This window comes from Myotis myotis, unplaced genomic scaffold, assembly GCF_014108235.1.
Source record: "Myotis myotis isolate mMyoMyo1 unplaced genomic scaffold, mMyoMyo1.p scaffold_m19_p_20, whole genome shotgun sequence".
NCBI lineage: Eukaryota > Metazoa > Chordata > Mammalia > Chiroptera > Vespertilionidae > Myotis > Myotis myotis.
Window position 1 is genome coordinate 20,365,629 of NW_023416325.1, and position 20,968 is coordinate 20,386,596.

Here is a 20,968-nt window from a genome sequence, read left to right on the forward strand (position 1 = left end):
TGTCAGTTGGAGGCTGCCATCTTTCTTTCTTTTTTCAGCATCATGGCCTGTAGCTGAGAGGTCAACTGAATCACTTTATGTTCTTTCCAATGGTGTGGAGTATTTTGGCGAAAGTACTTCTGGCAAAACATGTTTCATTGAGTTTTAAATGACTTCAGCAAAATGAGTGTGATTCGGGCTTCCCATCTTGGCAAGAACACTTATCAAGCTACATTTCGTTTTGAAAGATAAGCATCTTCCCTTTGCCTTGGTCTTATACATACTGCGTTTAAGGCATTTTATCTCCTGCTATAAGTTTTCCTCACATTTTGATTTGGACTAATGACCCTTCTTAGGAAGTACTGTGAAAGTAGCTGATACTTTAAAATAACTAACTGCTGGTGCTGGCAGACTGTTGATTCTCTCCTCACATTAAATCTGGGGCTGCTAATGTGAATCAGAAATGAAGTCACCCACTTGCTTGAGTGGATTTAACCTTCCAGCTTTCAGCCGACACAAAACACTGTTACAACAGTGAATATTTCCGACTAGAATGAGGGCTCTTGGAGGTACTGTAGCTGTGACATGGTCTTTTCTTTTGAAGTGAAACCTTAATGTGAAGATTCCCAGTAGGATACAAAATTAAATTCTATCTCCTCCGTGCCCCACTTTTTGACCCACCTTCTAAAGAAATTGCTTTCTTCCATAATAGTAGTGGTGATTCTAGTTCATTGGGTTTAACAGCAGTGGCAAAGCGTTAAGAGCTTAATTGTAGGGATTCCCAGGTCAGAATTTCCATTAGTAATAAAGTTAGCTTGACATTTGGGGCTTGTCCTCTGAGGCTATTTAAGGTATTTTTTTCAGCAGAGATGAGTTGTAGCTTGTAAAATGGGCTAATTGGCAAAAAAAAAATGATAATGTACATTTTTACTAATGTAGCTCGATTGATGTTGCTTTTGAACATTTTTTATGTCTAAGTATATTTTGAATTTCTTTCTGTTCTTTTATTAGTCTTTAGAAATTGGAAAGTAAATTTGTGTTTTAAGGTTGTCATGTACTTTTGGTTTCATCTTAAAAATACCCCACCTCCTACATGAGCACTTTTTTTTCCCCCCATAGAATTTAGATGTTTTAATAGATTTGACATCCAGGGATAATGGTTCCCCAAGGCCATTATGATGTGGCACGTAAGTATCTCCTGGAGGTCCCAGAAACTCTGCTTCAGGGAATCAGTTGGGTTGGAAGTGGGCTGGCCAGTTCTCCAGGAGCAAATAGTGACCAATGATGGACATTTAAGCCACCACTATGTATTTGGTGATTCCAGAGCAGGCACACTGGGGAGGTGGCCAGATACTTAACTCCCAGACCACATCTCAGGGCTTAAAGGCTGGATTGCATTGTTTACTCCTAATGTTCACTTTTAAGCCAGTCAGGTGTGTTGGGGGTTGGCCTCTGAGCACATCTCAGGAGAATCGTTTGAATAGTCTCCCAGAGTTAACGTGTCTTTAACAGACATTAGGATAAAATTTGTGACATTAAATTTTGTTTTTACCCCATCTTACTTATTTGGGTATTGTCCAGTACCATGACTTAAGAAAATATTACTTACTTTTTAATATAAGTAATACCTGTTTATTTTTGAAAAAAGAAAACTGTGCAATAAAAGGAATACCATTCTTAGTTTAAATTTTATGTTTTATAAATTTTCTTTTTAAAATATATTTTATTGATTTTTTACAGAGAGGAAGGGAGAGAGATAGAGAGTCAGAAACATCGATGAGAGAGAAACATCGATCAGCTGCCTCCTGCACATCTCCTACTGGGGATATGCCCACAACCAAGGTACATGCCCTTGACCGGAATAGAACCTGGGACCTTTCAGTCTGCAGGCCGGCGCTCTATCCACTGAGCCAAACCGGTTTCGGCTGTTTTATAAAATTTTAATATACATTTTAATATATAAATTAACCAGTTTTTTCTGAGTGTCTGATACACGAGTAATATGCATATGTTTTGTTACAAACACAGGAACATATGGACATAGTTATTTTCCTCTATTTAGCAGTATATTGAGCATGTTTCCACACTAGTAATATACTTCTGCACCACATCCATGACCTTGCTTTATTAAAGTATTTAGAAAGTAGTATCAGAATGACTTGAGGCTAGGTGCCTATTATCTTGTGTTTTTAACTCTAATAAATCACAGTCCCTATAGAATAACTGTGAATGTTCTCCCCTCTATATTTTTATTCTAACCATTTATATAGGGCAGTTGGATTAGATGGGGGAGGGAAACTTGAGTTTGAGTTTCCTCATGCACTGTGCAAGTAAACCTTGCGATATTACGTATTCAGCATAATGAAGGTCCCTAACCCAGTTTACCAATTAATCTCTGGCCAAAAGCCACTTTGAAGCTGGATCTAAACCACTCTTGCTGTTCTAATTGCATTTATGATTCAATTTCTTTTAACAGTGTTTTCAAGAAGTCGATTCACTTGGAAACCTGAGTTTTCAACTCCTAAATAGCAAGTTAAAGAGTGCTTACTTAGAGCCTAGATTGGAAAAAGCTGATTGTGGGAGTGAAGTACATCCTTTACTGTAATGTCTTGGCAGTAGATTACTTTATTATACCAGCAAAATGCTCTGCTTCTTTTATGGAAATAATGATAAGAAGCAGTGCTTTGTTGGGAGATGCATTTTGGTTTTGGTGGAACTTACTTGAGTTAGTGGGTCTGTTAAGCCAGATCTGTGTGGCCAGGATGAACCAACTGTGATGTTCTTGACTGAACAGAGACTGGCGCAGGCTAGGGCTGCCAGTAGCAGTTTAGTCGCTTTGGTAATCCAGCAGCTGCTCCTTCATCCTGTGGCAGCTGCTATTGTCCCACTGGGCTTTTTCCCTGGCTTCCTCATTTTCACCCTCGGCCTTCTCCCTGAAGTTGTAGAAGTCGAAGGTGGTCCTTCACTATAGGCCAGGGGAATAGATATAGAGGCTGAAAGGGGAGTGTCTGTCATGTCTACTACATTCAAAGCAACTGTCCTGACTGACTGGCCATGTTAGATACTCTGGTGCACATCACCTAGTGGCTGCTGGTCAGTTGGGATTACTTAATCTCCTTTGCTGCCATTGCATTTGAAGTTCCATGGCAGCAGGGACCTTGTTGCCTTGTTCACTCTCTGCCTCCAGTCTCCAACATGGAGTACACAGTGAGTGAGTCATGAGTGTTTGTTGAAGGAGTGACCAAAGTAAAGGCTGAATTTGACCTTCCTTCTTGTTGATGATTTATTTGGACAAATAGAAAATAACAGACCAGTTTTTCAAGCCCTTCTATTGTTTTATCTATCCAGCCTTTAATGTTTGGGGGTGAAACCAAGTTTTACTTGAAAAATTATAATTTACTTTTTGAACGAGGTCATATAGTCCAAATAAAAAAGTAAATACAGCTCAGTGTGGGGCATGGCTCAGTGGTTGAGCGTTGACCTATAAAACAAGTCACGGTTTGATTCCTGGTCAGGGCACATGCCCAGTGTGGGGCATGCAGGAGGCAACAGATCGATGAGTCTCATCTTTAATGTTTCTATCTCTCCCTCTCCCTTCCTCTTTGAAATCAATAAAAAAATATATTAAAAAAAACCAACAAATATAGAGTTAATTTCCTACCCCTTTTCTTGCCCTCCCCTTCCCTGACTGCAAAGGGACCAAGGAATATAAGTTAAATTTAGAAGATTAGGAGGTCATCATCTAATCTAACCCAAGGATGGAAGCCTTTAAATTATATCTGAAATCCAGACTCTTCCTCAAATATCAATTAAGTCTCCTTTAATTACATTTTTTATTCTGGTGATATTTCCTTCCTTTCTTTCTAAAAATATCTGTGCCTTTAACAGTACTGTATTTTATACCTAAAATTTTTCAAGTGGGTAGATCTTATGTTGAGTGTTCTTTTCACAAAAACCCCCACAAAAAAAATAATAATCATAATAAAGAGGGCAGGAGGAAACTTTGGGAGGTGATATATACATGGGTGGGCAAATGCAGGTTAATAGTAATAAATAGTAATGCAAAATAAACCGAGTTTCGCCTACAACTGTAAACTGACTTTTGTCCACACCTGTTTGTCTATGGCCTTGATGGTGATATGATTTCACGGGTGTATACTTATCCCCAAACTCATAAATGTGTACAGCTCTTTATATTTCAGTCATACTTCAATAAAGTGGTTAAAGGAATAAACTTGTGTCCTGTTTTTGGCAGGTACCACAAGAGCCAAGCCATCTATCTGGAGTCAAAGGACAACCAGAAACTGAGCTGTGTGATCAGCTCTGTCGGAGCCAATGAGGTAGGGATCAAACTCCCTCACCCTTTAGGAAAGCAAAAGGTGACAACCTGCAGTGGGAGGGCCACTGAGAAAGTACAGTGGAATCATGGGTTATATGTGGGTTAGAGTCTAAATTCAGTGCTTTCAGGCAGAAACTACACATAAGCAAAATCACCTTTGAAGGTTCCTTATTTGCTTGACTGCGGTATATGCGGATAGTGTATTCCTTGTGGCTTCTGTGCACTACCTGTGCAGTAATTGAGTTGGGAACCACTAGTTAGACAACAGGAATGAACAAAAGGCAAGTCTGTGTGATTTCTGTGCTTTCAAACCCTGCTGCTTTTTTAAGGTAACCATCCACTGAGAATGGAACCTGCCTGTGGAGCATACTCCATCTTTGTTCTTTCTCTAGAACATTTATGTGTACTGATAGATTTGTTTCGTGCTGTGAGGTTGTATTGAGACATCTGGCACAGAGTCTGGCACACAGTAAGTGCTCAATAAATGGGTGCTGGTCTGATCTGACCCACACACTACTCCTTGCCTGCTGTTATCCCAGTCTGACATGTCCTGTTGTGCCTCTGAACAATGAGCTTCCAGGCTCGTGCCATTAGGTGTTGGTCTCCCCCCGTCACCGCTGTAGGATGGGGACTGGTTGTAAAGTTATCTCAGAGGCTTATGCTCACGGATGATATGTCTGGCCTGTGAGTTCTCTAAATGGCCCTTCATTAGGAGGATGTCAGCAATGTGTAACCTGTATTGTTAGTAGTTAAAAAAAATTTTAAACTTTAATAGCTGATTGGCTCCATCTTTTATCAGTGCGAGGATGTCTGCAGCAAAATTGATTTTTATGTGTCTACCCTCTGTAACTTATTTGTGCCAGTGCAGAGCAAATCTAATGAAACTGGATTATGAAATAACTTAAGCCTCTTCTATTCTCCCAGCTTCCTGAATTGAAAATGCCCTTAAATGTGACTAGTTTGCACAATGATTGTTTACTTAGAAGTTAGGGAGAGCCTTCCAGATAAACGAATGTCGTTCTTCTCTGGGCTCAGGATCTGTGTTTCACTTCAAGCCAACTCAAAACCAGAACAGGCGATCTAATAGACAGCATCTGCTGCTCAGCAAGTGTTGTCATTTCACAGCGGAGTTTAGCGCATGGCCGTGTGCACTGCTATACCTAGCGTGTGGGCTCCTAGGACCTAAACCTAACTTCAGATGTAGTGCACTGTTCTCTCTGACTCTTCAAGATTTTTCAGGAAAATAGAAATGCAAGTTAGATTTTTCTTTCTCTGTGTTGAAGATTGTCACCCTTTGACATAATAGAGTGTCAATGAGATCTGACAAGGAAACAGTGACATTGAGACATATCTCCTGGAGGGGAGACGCCTCAGTGCATCAGAGGCACGCAACTCTGGGAACAGGAAAATATTTCTCACTTCTTGGAAGTATTCCAGCTCATGTTCACGGTCACATCCTAAGTGGCAGTGGAGCTACTTGGCCTTTGCATAACTTTACTTTGTACAGATTTGGTGGGCACATCCAAACATGTTGGTGACTTCCCAGTTCAGCCCTCCTTGGGGTCAGTTTTTAGTTGAAAATGGTTCCTTAGAGATTCAGCTTCATGCGAGGCTTTTAACTTTAAAGTTCAACACACTGGTTTAAAAATAAAGTCTGTTGCTAAATAATCACAGTAAAGAAACTGAGAGGAAACTGAGAATAAACTTTTTAAAATCTGAAAACTAAGTAGGGGAGGGAGAAGATGTATCCATAAACTTGTACTTGTATATATGTGATGCAGATTAAAAAAAAGTTTAATGCTTTTGGCTCCATCTAATTGTATGTTGATTAAACACAGGAGAGAATGATGAAAAGAGTCAGGGGCTGGGTTAGTGGAGAAGAGCAAGGGCTTTGATGTCAGATGCCAGAGTTCACATAGGACACATGACTTAGCCTTGCTGTTCTATAAAAGGGGTGCGATGCTAGTACTTACTTCATTGCAGGGGGTTGGGGGGAGGTTCTGAGGCAGAGGAGGCTCAACTTGACCAGCAGTGTCTGGCCCACAGTAGCCCCTTGTTCAGGTGTGCCAGCTCTCCTTCTGTCCTTATTGAGTGCACTTGTCAGCTCGGGCAGTCCCCTGCTGCAGGGTTCATTCTCAGTTCTACAGAAGAATGTGTCTGCCTGTGAAACGCAAAACCTGCTATTTCCTCTGTGGGAAAACGATATGGTCTGGAGGGAAGGACGGTCAAAATATTTCCTAATTTGATTAAAAGTGTATATTGATGAATCTATCTTGAATGTTGATTAACTCTGTAGTCAAACCAAATCAAAAAGAGCCCTTAAGATCAAAGCCAAATGGAACACAGTATCATTGTGCTTTCCGTTTTCTTTCTTTTTAAAAAAATATAAATATATTTTTATTGATTTCAGAGAGAGGGATGGGGGAGGGAGAGAGAGGGAGAGAGAGAGAGAGAGAGAAAAACAAACATCACTGATTAGAGAGAAACATCACTGATGAGAGAGAATCACCGATCGGCTGCCTCCTGCACACCTCCTACTGGGGATCATGTGCCCTTGACTGGAATTGAACCTGGGATCCTTCAGTCCACAGGCTGATGCTGGGTCCACTGAGTATAGGGCTCCATTTTCTTAAGGTGTAAGAGAGATGGCTGGGAGAAATGAGTTCAAGGTTGATGTCTACTGTCTACACTGGAGGTGTGCCTTTAGGAGGGCCAAAGGTCAAGGAGGTGCTTTCGAAGTCCTTGCAAATTGACAGGAAGAGGTTGCTAGTTTTGTGCCCACACCTAATTTATGCAAATATTTTTGTGCTCTGGAAGACTTACTCCTTCTTAGCCTCTCTCTTTCCTTCTCTGCAGATCTGGGTGAGAAAGACCAGTGACAGCACCAAGATGAGGATTTACTTGGGCCAGCTTCAGCGCGGGCTCTTTGTGATCCGCCGGAGGTCAGCGGCTTGACTTTCTACAGTGCGCTACTTCCCTTGACCCTTTTTCTGAAGTGGTTTTTGGTTTTGTTTTGTTTTCTTCCTAATAGAAAGTTTTTAACTTGGGAATTGCTCCATGGCCTTGGACAATGGAGAACACTGTTGTGGATTCTGCAAGGCACTTTCGTGGCCAGTCGCTCCCATCTTTGTCTCATTCTTTACTGCCTCGACTTCTTCCAGTCATCCGTCGCCATAAGACGATTTTACTTTCAGGCGCATTGGGAATTTAACTTACTTATTTTTATTTTTATTTTTTTTGGTTTTGTGGTCCCCCCCCCCCCCCGCCCCAAGCTTCCTTTGAGTTTGAAGGGACATTTTTTTTTTTAATTGATTATCTTTAGGTCTTTCTACCATGAAGAGGAGCGGGAAGGGATACACTCAACAATGGATTTTCATGTTTTGAATCTGATTAGTGGATCATGTACCTACTTCCCTTGTCGAGCCTAATTCAGTGTTTCCCCAGAAGCTTGGGGCAGAGGTCCTAGCAGAAGAAGATTAATTCTGCTGGCTTTCAGCCTTTTCAGAGAAATAAATGCCTTGTGGAACATCTGGCGTATGCCATCCACTCCACTGGCTGAACGACAGAAAAATTTGCCTGAGGGACTATGTGCACTGAAGTAATTGGGGCTGGGGGGAGGGGGCATTTCATATTCATAATGTGCTGAAGATACCATATTTTAAATGTTATTTAATGCACAAGTGGTTTATTTACACACAGTTGTTCTAGCTCGAGCTGGAAACAAGAAGTGGTTATTTCAGATCGTTTCATTTGCAACTAATTTTCCCTGCTGCCAGTAGGTGAAGAGACCTGCCACACACTGATTATTGGGTTATGTATCGAAGTTTGGGAGGGAGATTGATGAGTGAGAGTCTGCAGTTATCCACAGACTCTCACTCATAATTCAAATTGCACTCTTGTCACTGATCCCATTATTGCACATGGGCCATTCCAAACCCATGGAACCTTGCTGTCGGTACTCAGAGCCTCCTGGAGTTCTGGTCCAGGTTGAGGACAGAAGGCTGTCGCTAAACCCACTCTTCCTAATGAATTCTGATGAAACAGCCTCCCCTTCACTCCTTGCATCCTTTCCTCATTCCTACAACGAGAGAAATGACTTGTTGGGTCATGGAGTTTTTTATATTCTAGTTGCCACTTTACGATGTTTACCAAGTTTTGGGGATTAGAGCATGTGTTAGCATCTCTGTGGGCAATTAGTAGACTTGACATGTCCTATGAAACCTTTGTACATAGTTCCCTTGGTCTCCAGTGATTCCCTTTGTGTTGTCTCTCGATGTACACACCCCAACACAAGTCGCAAGTCATGGGGCTGTGATGACAGGTAAATCCCCTCCAAAGTCCTGCCTTCGACAGAGACCAAACCTTACTGACTCGGAGTAAAGACTTGTGCATATATATTTTTGTTTTAATTTATAATCTATTTTTTTTCATTTTTTTATTCTGGAGATGGAGTCTCATTTAAAAACAGGATAAAGAATGCTATTCACCAAAAGTTGCCTGGGCCTTTGGTGTTTGCTCTCTGCCCCCAGGACCTCCCATTATTAGAAATTTGACTTCAGTGAACCAAGTCCACAGTAAAGAGGGGCTTCATGTTTTGTTTCTTCTTGGCAGCCTTGGCTGTTTGGGGTTTCTCTCTTGCTTGAATTGTCATTGTGTGTGTAACATCCTGTAATAGCAGGTACTGGTTGTCATCTAGTGCCCTGTGATGGAAATTTTTTAGATATATTTAGTATGTGTTGCCATCAAGGAGTTTTTTTGTTTGTTTGTTTTAATGATTGTATTAGCTTACCTTCCTAACAGTACACCAGAATTTGCTTTTTTTGGGAAAGGATTGTATTGATAACTGTTGGGGATTCAGCATTGAGCGGCAAGTTGCCTTTTCCCCTGCCTTGCCTGGTGGCATCTTTGTGATTTCGTGAAGTAACTATTTGAAGACCAGTATCTGGATGCTTTGGCCTTTTCTCTTCTGTAAATTTGAGGGTGTTGAGGCCATGGGGAGGCATGGTCTTGGCCCCATCACTGCCTTTTGCCCCTCAGTGTTCTCACAACTCTTAAAATCATGATCTACTAAAATTGAAGGAAAATGTGATTTAGACGTGACATACAGCACAGTAAAGTATGTTCCTGATCCCAGAAGATTTATTAGTTTTTTACTTAGTTACTCCAGAGATGAAAAATCAGCATTTCAACCTCTCAGATGCCCCTGCAGTGACTGGGAGTGGAAGAGCCCATTCGTTAGGAGCTGGAGGAACTTTTGTGATGGGCAAAATGAATGAGAGGGGAACACAGACTTTGTGACTCCTATAATAAGAGGGGGCTGGCTTTTAGCCCAGCTGGCCATTCTTATTCCAAAACTTTTGTCTCTCACTAGACCCAGGGTACAGATGAGTTCCCAAATTCAACTATTTTCTGTAAAGTGACTTTGATAAAGGTTGGTCCAGACACTTCTGATCAAGAACCTGTATGTGTGTGTTTCTGATGAAGAGCTTGGATGTGTGTATTCTGATCAAGAACCTGGTCATACATTTGTTCAGCTTGAGGCATCTGCCTCAAGTACACCGTGTTTGCTATCCACGTAGCCTGTATTTATTTCACCTCCTTTTGGGGGTTTTGTATATTTCTCCAACCCCTTTTCTCCCTAAGCCAGTGTCCTCTTGACCACTTTCCGTACTTCGGTAGCCATACCAAAGCCAGGATCTTTTCATTTGATTAGGTACCAGTATTTGTGGATGTCTAACTACCTAATGTAACTTAGTTTTTTAAAAAACTTCTAACTGGGGCCAGTATAAAGAGGCTGATCTGCAAATCAAGCTACTTTATACTTATGTGGGAGACCCTGTGCTCAGCATCGGGTGGCTTTTCTAAGAGAAATATGGGGGAGGGTTGGTTGCAATTTTTTTAAATCTAACTTGGCGGGGGGGGGGGCGGGGGAAATCCTATTTTTTACAGTATTCTTTTGTTTTTCTATTACCATTTTCCTTTAACCTTGAATTTTACTAAATTTCCTCCTGATTTAAAAATCTTGTTTCTAATCTGGGAATTTGAAATATTGGTACTTATTTAATGTTACACCAATTTTTCCAAAGAGTTCAAACCACTTTATTACCAGAACATGGTAAAAAAAATTTTTTGCAGCCATTTCAAGCAGCTGGTGGGCTTTTTATAAAATAACACCATTACCTGGTACCATTATATGTTCTGAGAGGTGAATGTAAAAATGTAAAAAGTATAGGCTTTTTTTTTTTTTAATAACAATAAACTTTCAAAGAAAAAACCAGCATGTGGTCTGTGTTATATCCATTGACTTGATAAATGATTGAAATTGGGGAGAGGGGAAGGGTGCACTAGGCATTTGCTTGTTCTAAAGAGTAAGATAAGGAGTGATGTCAAAAACTAACTCTCAGTGGTATAAAGAGCAGTCTAGGGATGTTGACCCTTAAATGAAGTGTTCTCTCCTTGTTGGAGAGGATAAAAATATCTGATTAAAAATTCAGTAAATAAAATTAACCTCAGGTAGGTAACCTTGCATTCCCAATTACTATGTACGGGTGTGAAATTTGGACAGTGAAGAAGGCTGACAGGAAAAAAAAACACCTGGATCATTTGAAATAATGTGTTGGAGGAAGGCTCTCTGATACCTGGACCGCCAGAAAGATGAGTAAGTGCGTCCTAGGGCCAATTAAGCCCGAAACATGCTGCAGGCAAAAATGACAAAATTGAAGCTGTCCTGCTTCGGGCACATCGTGAGAAGACAGAGTTCTTTGGAAGAGACAGTAATGCTGGTGAAAATAGAAGGCAGCAGGAGAAGAGGAAAACCCAATGTGAGATGGACTGACTCCATAAAAGAAGCCACCGGTATGAGTCTGCAGGAGCTGAGCAGGGCTGTTGAGGATAGGACATGGTGGCCATCACTCATTCATAGGGTCATCAGGAGTCTGGCCGACTCAGCGGCACGGAACACAGGAGGAACCTTGAGGTAAACGTGTGTGATTGAGGAGGGTGTTGTTTGGATGGAACTCGAGAGCAGTATCTCCTCGTCTTACCAAAAATCATAGCATCTTATTTCTTACCTGTGGGGTAAGCTGATGAGGCTGCTTGCTGCCCCAGGTGACTGACCTGTTGTGCTTGTAACCCAGTTGTGGTACACCCATTGGGAAGGGCTGGTTTTACGCTTTGAGTAATGGAGCGGGGCGGTCACTATTTAGAATCTTTCATTGTAACATAACATTCATACAGAAGAGTGCACAGTCCTTAACTGTAGAAGTTGTTGAGTGTTTTCAAAGCGAACGCATCCTCGTAACCAGCATATAGATCAAGAAGCAGCATTATCAGTTTCCTTTGGGTTATTTCTCCTTGTTAGGGTAACTGGCAGTCTGACTGGTTTTCTCTGTTCTAATCCCCTTAACCATCAAACTCTTGAGTGCTGGCTCCTTGAGCTGCTGGGTCCTTCCATAGTTGTTCCAGAATAGCCCAAGTCCCTGGTCTAGTCTAGGGGATGTAAGAGCTGGCCACCAAGCTTGTGGCTAAATGGGGGAGGAAGAAACAGACTCAGGTCAATCCTCTCACCCTCGTGATGGTGATCAAGGCTAATGGGGCTCGCCCTTGACGTTAGTGTGCCTTTTGTTGAGTACTTTGTATTTGTTGGATACTACTAAACCCTTCTTAGGAGGCATCCCGATCTTAACAATAATCTGAAAAGAGTACTAATACTCCCAAACTTAAGACTGACTTATTAAGATAATTAACCTAAGACTCAATTCTCCTATGAAACCCACAACTCAGTACTGTGCCTAGTCATCGTAAGTGCTCTGTGAATGTTAGTTGTCAAATAGTGTTAGTGCAAAATGACGTGCAAAGAAAGGCCACTGGTTAATAATAATAATGATAGTGTCTGCTCCTGGTGTTGTGTCCTTCATTTGCATTATCTCATTTAAACCTTATAACAGCCCTGCAGACAGTGCACTGTTATCACCATTTTCAGAGAAGGCAATAGATTCTTAGTAATTTCTCCAAGTAAAACACTAAGCCGAGTCCAGAGCTTTCAGATTCTAAGCCAGATTCCCTAACCACTACCCTCTCTAGTTCCCAAACCCTTTATGTTAAAGCTAGAGGCCTGGTAGCACAAATTTGTGCATGGGTAGGGTCCCTAGACCTGGCCGGTGATCAGGGCTGATCTGGGGCTACCAGCGGGGCAATCGGAGGGGCCCCGCTGGCACCCGCCTTGGCTGGCCTGGGGCCTGTGGGCTGGGGACAGTTCCTGCATTGAGTGTCCGCACCCTGGTGGTCAATGAACATCATAGTGACCGGTTGTTCCACCGGTCATTCCACCGTTTGGTTGATTTGCATATTAGGCTTTTATTATATAGGCTTGCATTCACCAGCTTCATCTTTTTCCTTTATTGCTTCCCTGGCAAATTTTTATCTGCTCTCACCTCCTATATACACACGCTCACAGAGCAAATTTTAGAGATTAAAAACACTTATTCGCTAGGACCTTTTTTCCGACTGGAAAACTGTGGGTTTCTCTCTTGGCAATAGAGTTGAATGAGCCACAGTTATTGGCCAAGAGGTTGCCTTCCTTTGAAAAGGCATGAGTGCAACAGTTCTAAAAAGGAAGGAACTGTTTAGAATATAAAGAGTAATAGGTTTTGATGAAGCCTACTTTATCTAATAAGCAACAAGAGAGTTTTTGGAGAAAACGTATCTGTAATTTTCCAGATCACTTCTCTCTTATCGTCTATAAAGGAAAGGCAAGAGCCATTGGACTGGTTTCTAAAAATGTAGCTGGAGAGTCAGACATCCTATTTCTTGCTGCTCTTTGGACGTTGGTGGACCTTTTCATGTCGTGTCCTACAGTGTGACAGGTCACTGAAAAGAACACACCAATTCTGTGTCACCTGCTTTAAACTGCCTGCTCAGCTCCAACCAGCAGCCTGCATCTGCAGTTCTTGGCAGAGGCAGGAATGGAACCAATTTCTGCTCTCTTCCACTAGAGTTGAAATTCCACAAGTCCCATCTTTGGTAAAGCTATAAGCACCTTTTCTGTTTTCAAAAATAAGGCACTAAATGGAATGAACTAGAAGCATGGGCACCAGCTCACTCTCTTTGGACACAATAGAATGGTGAAAAAAATATTGGCTAGGAACTTTAGAGTTAGCAAGAATAGGTGTTTTTGTGAATATGATTAAGATAAAAATATATATACAGTATGTTTAGGAGAATTCCTAGGGAGTAAGGTAGATAGGATAGCACATATATACCTAGGAACTTAATCCCTTTATCCATATTCTCTAATCTGTTTGCTCAATTCCCTGAAAGATACAGATCTAGAAAATAACAAATTTGCCTTATTGATGAGAGAAGACCAATAATCAATCTCAAAGGTCCTCTCCTATTTCTCAAAAGTGGAGACTCAGCAGGTGTTCTGGTTGTCTGTAGGCTGATGCTCAAATCTGTTGCCATGATCTGTCTCTATGCAAATTATGAGCCTGGGCAAGGGGTTAAAGTAACTGATAGTTCAGATTCAGTAGGAAAGCAGTGCCAATAGGGAACAAGCAGGTACTGAGGACAGCGGTCCCGGGTTGGCAGGCCCCTGTATATAATCAATAAGCACTTCCATTTCGTCATTGATTCTTCTAATAAGTATTGGAGTGTTTACTGAGATGCAGTGTGACTGCAAAGCAAAGGCTTTGGAATTAACATTTGAATCTGGCTTTGCTGCTTAACTAGTTGTGTGACCTTGGGCATCTTAATCTGTCTGAACCTCAGTATCTTCATCTATTAAATAATGTACCTCAGAGAGTGGTTTTTGAGAATTCTGAATTATTAAACGCATATAGCACAATGTGCTAAAGATTTCTACACACATACACTTGCACATACTATATACTTATCCTTATATTAACCCCATGAGGTAGGTGGTATTATCACCCTCATGTTATATTTAAGGAAATGGAGAAATAGAAGTTAAGTAAGTTGTCCAAGGTCACACAACCAGTAAATTGCGATCCAGGATTCTGAGTCCCTGTTGTCGGTCACTGCTGCACAGGACTGCCCGCAGGGAGTGACCAATCTTTAGGGACTGTCCCTTCCTTTGCATTGCTGCTGCGATCTGTCTGCTTCTTGTCCTTGGATATTAGTCTAGTGCCAAATCTGGAGACCAAGACAATCTCAGGAAGCTAGTTTAGTGCCAACGAACTATGAAGGGAAAGGTCTAGCTTAGGAGATCATGCTTAAGCATGCCCAGAGTGCTGGGTTGAGAAAGATTCGGAGGCCCAAGTTCAGATAGAGTGGGAAGGAGTAGCTTAATTACCTCTGCCTGCCATGGGCAAGGGAACCCATTTATTTGCCATCTCTGATTTAATTTGACCCCTTATTTTGAAGATACAACAACTGAAGCCCAGAGATTTTAAGTGACTTGTGCAACTTTTTAGCCACAGGCAGTGGAGGACTAGAACACGGTTGGGAGAATCGTTTGAGTACCAACTTGTGTTAGACTCTGTGCTGGAAAGTATGACGGACAGTCTGCTTTATTTTTTTAAATATATTTTTATTGATTTCAGAAAGGAAGGGAGAGGGAGAGAGAGATAGAAACATCAATGTTGAGAGATAATCATTGATTGGCCATCTCATGCACAACCCCTATTGGGGATCAAGCCCGCAGTCCAGGCGTGTGCCCTTGACTGGAATCGAACCCAGGACCCCTCAGTCTGCAGGCTGATGCTCCATCCACTGAGCCACATCAGCTGTCCACAGACCACTTTAGAACCTGCTTAATTTGTTGTCCCAGTGGGTTCACCTTTGCCTCTGTCTGTGCCTGCAGTACAGTTGATTGGGTCCTGGATTCATAATCCTGACAGCACTTATTAATTTTGGGACATTTACTCAACGTCTGTGTGCGTCAGTGGTGGGGCGCACACATCCCAGTGTGCCTGGATCGTTTCTGGTTTTAGCAACTGAAAATCTTGCCTCCCAGGCACATCCTAGGCAAAGTGGGACAGTGGGCCACCCTACTCAGTTTCTTCCTCTATAACATGGACTTAAGAATTGGATAAAGCACTTTTAGATAAAGCGCTTAATTAGCGTTTGGAGCATAGTAAGTCCTCAATACATGTTAGTTGTTTGTTTTCATTATTGTTGGTGCAAAAGAGTCCCCTCCCCACCATTAAATGGGTTCCTGGGAGCCTCACTCTCATGTCAAACTAGACTGGAAACCTTGCCAGGCTCATCTAGTCACCTGCACCCAATTGTTGGGAATGTTTTTCCTTCCACTTGAACTAACGATGATGAGTTTGAGAATGTTATAGTCATTGCATTCTATTCAGATGACATTCATTGAGCACCTATTGCGTGTTAGTGTTCCAGGCTCTTTTCAGGAATTCAGAGATAAATGAAAGCATGGTTCCTTCCCTCTGGGACAGTGGGAATGGGCAGTAATTCTAGTTCAGTGTAATGGGAGCTACACTCGAGGCCTGGAGAAAATTGGACTGGAATGTGGGCAATAGAGAAAATAATAGCAACTGACATTTATTGAGCAGATGGTCACGCACTACACATGCATGATTTCATTTATTATTTGTTATAACCCTGAAGGTTGTGATTACATATCTGCATTTTACAGCCTGGGAAACTGAGGTTTAGAGAGGTTAAGAAACTTGCCTTCGGATCGCCCAAGCAGGTCTTGCTGACCCAATGTCTATATTCTTATTAACCATGAATGGTTTACATTTTCTTCTCAAAATAAAACTCAAGCTTGGCCTGAAAACTAGGTAGGCCTTGAGCAGTGTCCCTAACTAGGAATTGGAATTGCACACAGAGGACATGGCTTGAGTGAAGCACAGAGGCGGGAGAATGGAGGGCGTGTTTATAAAGTCAAATAAGAGCATGTATTCAGCAATAAATCTGGATGAATGAGCATTGAACTTTAAAATCAGTTTGTTCCCCAGGCTGGTGTCTTTTGTCTTTGCACACCTTGGGCTCACCTTCCTTACCTTTCTGCCTTTCTCCTTTCTGCTCCCTTCCCCTGGCCCACCCCCATTCCCTCTGCCTTCCCTTTTATATCGCCAGTGTGGTAGCTCCTGGCATTCCTGCAGTGACACTTTCCAATTTCACACTTACATGCTCCTGAAAGTATTCGTAAACTAACTTGTATGTAAAACCAATAAAGGGCAACAGTACACATTCCTGTTAGTAATTTTGTTCGACTCCCTTTCTTCTGCCTTGATAATTTTTCTTCCCGCAAATAGTACTTTGACCTAACTTTGAAGTGGAAGCTTTCAGGAATCCATGTATGGTGGGGCTCTTTAAGCACCTTAATAATAGGAATGAATAAGGCCTGATGTTTATTGAGCGTGTACTATGTGCCTGACCAAGTGCTAAGTACTTTTCATACATTATCTTATTTAATACACTCAGCAACCTTGTGTGCGTATGTTGTAATGATTCTGATTTCACAGATGAGGAAATTGAGGCTCAGAAGAGGAAAGTGTTCATTCCTGCACCACATTCACACATTTCCTTTTCCCATTGGCTTCTCCCATCCTAACAGACTGCCGAAGTACAAAGTACAAACCCTCTCCATTTTCCACAGATGAAACAGACACTGAGAAGGGAAGGGACTTGCCATTAATCACAGCTGGTGGAGCACAATCTAGTATCCATTTTTATAACTATTAATCCCATAATTGAGAATTCCGGTCTTGAGGCTTGAAAGGCATGAATTTGAGACTTGGGTTTGAATGTAAATTCTGCTGCTTCCAAGTTGTGTGACCTTAAGCAAGTCATGTAACCTCTCTGGGCTCCAGTTTCATCTAGAAAGTGGGGATAATAATAGCCACCAAGAGATTTATTGTGAGGTTTAAATCATGCAAGTGAAGCAGCCAGAACAATGACCCTCCTCCTTGAAACAAGCCCCTTCATGTTTAAAACAAGCCTTAGGCCACTTTAGTGAATCAGAAAACCAAGGGCTGCCCAAGTTAGAGGCTAGCATTATTTTAGGAGTTGTCTGCCCCACCTGCTCTTGTCCCATCATGCCTTGAGGCTAACAATCCCATGACATCATTCCAAGGCTACCTGAGGGCAAGCCAACAGAAGCCACTAGCTACAAACCTTTAAATTTAAGACAGGCAGACATCCAGGCATCTGTCTTTATTAATACCTCACTAGGGAGGAGTTTGAATTGCTGCCCTCCAGGCTGTGTTGAGAGACCTACTGAACTGAACCAGCGAGTGGATCTGCCCCACCTCTGTTCCCAGGGACTGGTGTACCGTAATACATTAACTGCTTATGGAATGAATGAATGTCTGGCTATTGTCTTATCATTTCTCATTTTAGCATATCAGTCTCTTTCTAAGATCAAAGTCATACATGTGTAATTTAAAAAGTCAAAGGATTCTGCAAAGTATAGTAGTCCCCTGCTTTCTCATTTCTCCTCCCAGAAGCAATCACTTCACCTCTTTTAGCTGCTTATTTTGGTATTAAACTTCTTTCTGTAGCTAGTTATTATTAATACTAGATAGTCTAGTTCTAGGCATCTCTATTGAATTACCACTGTGGAAATCATCCCCTACTTTCCCAATATTTTTATTTTATAATCCTGATTAGGTCAGTATTGAGTGCTTACATTGTTATGACTATGTAAACACCAGTCACAGCTGAGCCGTGCTGTAAACTATGATTGCTTTTTCTTTCCTTGACAGCATTCCCCCAGGAGTTAATAATTATCGTATTTTTTCTTGTTTTTGCTGTTTGTTGGCTTTCTGTGTACTTATTAGGAATTCAACCTCAAACTATTCATCAGATGTCTAAATCCCCCCCCTAAGACATTCAGATGCACCAGGCATTCCATTGATTTCAGCACTGGGGACCTCTGATCTGTTCCACTCTGGACTGGTTGCTGCCCTCCCTACTCCCCCCCCCCCCCCCCAACCTGGCACACAGCTGTTCCTCTGGGGTCTCTGTTCACCACCATAGTGAAGCTCCCCTTTACCCTCCTTGGGTTTGGATCATTTCTTGTTTCTCTTGTCTTCCTGTTTCTCAACTTTACTCCCCCATTCTGGTAAAATATACCTTACAGTAACTTACCAAGCAGGATTGAAAATACTTTTATTCTGTTTACTCACTTCACTGACAGTTTGGCTGGTTTAACTAGATGTTTAATGCCCAGAATTTTTTAAAGAGCTATTTTCTTCCTTTTTTAAAAATTTTATTTTTCATTCCCTATAATCCAGAGACCCTTTGCTTTACCTTCTTTGGGGAAGAAATCCCCAGTCTTTCGCCAGGTTGGGATCTGGGCAGTCTTGCTGCATGAAGAGGGGAAGCAGGTCTTCTTAAACTAAATTGCAACCAGTCCCATTGCCTTCACCTTCGTTTCTAGAGGTGCCTTTATTTCTGATTATGTGCTGCTAATGCGTGATTCTCGGCTTAAGATTACATTGTGTATTTTTTCTCTACATTGGGTTTTTCCTTACCTATTTTCTCCATTCTGGTAGGTTTAAACCTAAAAAAACACACACACACAAAACAAATACTTTTATAGTTGTTTCAGTGGGATTTCATGGAAAAGAGAAAAACAGATGTGTATTTTACCAACCCTCTTTACTTTAAAACCCTGTGCTTTGCCTGCCCCTACCTCTCTCTGGGACTTTTTGTGACTCCATTCAGCCTCTTGCTCAATGAGACAATGAAGGGGACATTGTCTATCTCAGTCACTGTGGTTCTAAGGCAGGGGTGGGCAAACTTTTTGACTGGAGGGCTACAATGGGTTCTTAAACTGGACTGGAGGGCCGGAACAAAAGCATGGATGGAGTGTTTGTGTAACTAATATAAATTCAAAGTAAACATCATTACATAAAAGGGTACGGTCTTTTTTTTTTTTTAGTTTTATTCATTTCAAACGGGCGGATCCGGCTCGCTGGCCGTAGTTTGCCCATGGCTGTTCTAAGGTCACAGTCTATGAATAAGGTCACTAGAACATTAGTAGGTCTTTCCCAAATAATTAGTGCATTCCCCAGCTGGCGTGGCTCAGTGGTTGAGTGCCGACCTATGAACCAGGAGGTCACAGTTCAATTCCCGGTCAAGGCACATGCCCGGGTTGTAGGCTCCATCCCCAGTGTGGGGCATGCAAGAGGCAGCGATCAGTGATTCTCTCTCATCATTGATGTTTCTCTCTCCCTTCCTCTCTGAAATCAATAAAAACATTTACAGAAAATAATTAGTGCATCCTTACTTACTGCAAAGCTGCTGGTTTGTGCCTAAAGACCTGTCAGTGGCCTTTAATTGCAGGCTTTGCCTTCAGAGCTGAGTGTCAAGATTTAGGAGGAGGAATTTACACACACCCACCTTGAAGGTCTGAATGTTGTGTCTATAAAATAATGCCTGTGGGTTTATATGCTTGCTATATGTGCACATACCCACATCCAAAAAATAAGCCTTCTTGCCAAACAAAACCCACCTTTGGACCGTGGATGAATTGAGAAGCATGAAAAATTTTAGCCTAAACTATGTTTCAATATTTATGATGCCTTCTAAGCAAAGCTGTTGGGAAGACTAAGCCACCTGGAACACAGCCGTGACAGTACAATGAGGCATCTTGGGAAGTCAGAGCCTCATGCAGGGCTGGGAAGAATATTTAGAGGTATTCCAGCCCAGCCCCCTGCTGCTCACTGTAATAAAAACTATTTTGGATATGTCATGTCCATTAACAAGAGCAGACTAATATTTAGAAAGTATAGTACTATCTTGCCAGCTTGAAGAAAATTATATTTTGGGTTATACAACTTTTGGGATAAATAATTCCCCTTATTTACTACCTGTCTATCCTCATGTGATATGGCTTTAGCAATGTTGATTGTGTGGCACACTGGTCGCTGCTCTCCCCGCTTGTAGGCATTACTAATCAATTGTGGCTCTCATTCTCTAGGCCCAGATGTGAGGTCTCAGAATCCTTGTCCACGCAGTGCTCCTTGCAGCCACTAGCAATTGATTGGGGGTTGGTGGGGTGGCAGACACACCACATGAAACACAGAAGCCATCACTGCTTGGGTGTTTTATCACTCTTCTCAGTTGAACATGTTCAATTCACATTACTTTGCCCAAAACTGACCATGGCATGGCCCATCCAGAACAGACTAGGGTAGAATTTTGGCTTTTGTGGCCTAAAATCACTTAAGTGATTTTGTTTTTATCTCACCTGCCATGATGGTCCTGATTTTGGCGTTAAATTCCAAGGGTTTTAGAGCTTGTGCAGTAGGTTCCTTGAACATAGTAGCACACTTTGTCCCATTGCATGTCACCCCCCCCCCACCTTTTTTTTTTTAAACCACTGGTCAGCAAACCACGGCTCAGGCCAAATCCAGCTTGCTGCCTGTTTGTATAAATAAAGTGTTATTAGAACCCAGCCACACCCATAAGTTTATGTATTATCCATGACTGCTTTCACACTAAAAAGGTAGACTTGAGTAGTTGCAACACTTCCAACCCAAAAGCCAAAATTTATTCACCCTTTACAGAAAAAAAAATTTCCTGACCCAGTTCTAAATGATCATTCAAGCATCTTTTGACTTTCAACTATTTTCCAAGATTTCCTCCATGGTATATTCAAGCTTTACTAACTCACTTAATTCTATTACACTCACAAGGCCCTCCTGAGCA

The 20,968-nt window shown here is 41.8% G+C and overlaps 1 protein-coding gene across 3 annotated transcripts in view; it reads left to right on the forward strand.

The window, feature by feature from the left end:
- The window catches only part of SUDS3 (SDS3 homolog, SIN3A corepressor complex component), an 85,045-nt gene that overhangs the window by 31,233 nt on the left and 32,844 nt on the right, over positions 1 to 20,968 (forward strand). The window contains exons 12-14 of one of the 3 annotated variants that reach the window (XM_036353583.1): positions 4,235 to 4,319; positions 7,175 to 7,260; positions 7,641 to 10,567. In XM_036353583.1, the coding sequence (XP_036209476.1) occupies positions 4,235 to 4,319; positions 7,175 to 7,260; positions 7,641 to 7,746 (277 nt within the window). In that variant the 3' untranslated portion in view covers positions 7,747 to 10,567. Of the gene's footprint in view, positions 1 to 4,234; positions 4,320 to 7,174; positions 10,568 to 20,968 lie in introns of those variants that run through there. The other 2 variants (XM_036353582.1, XM_036353584.1) reach the window with 2 other exon arrangements.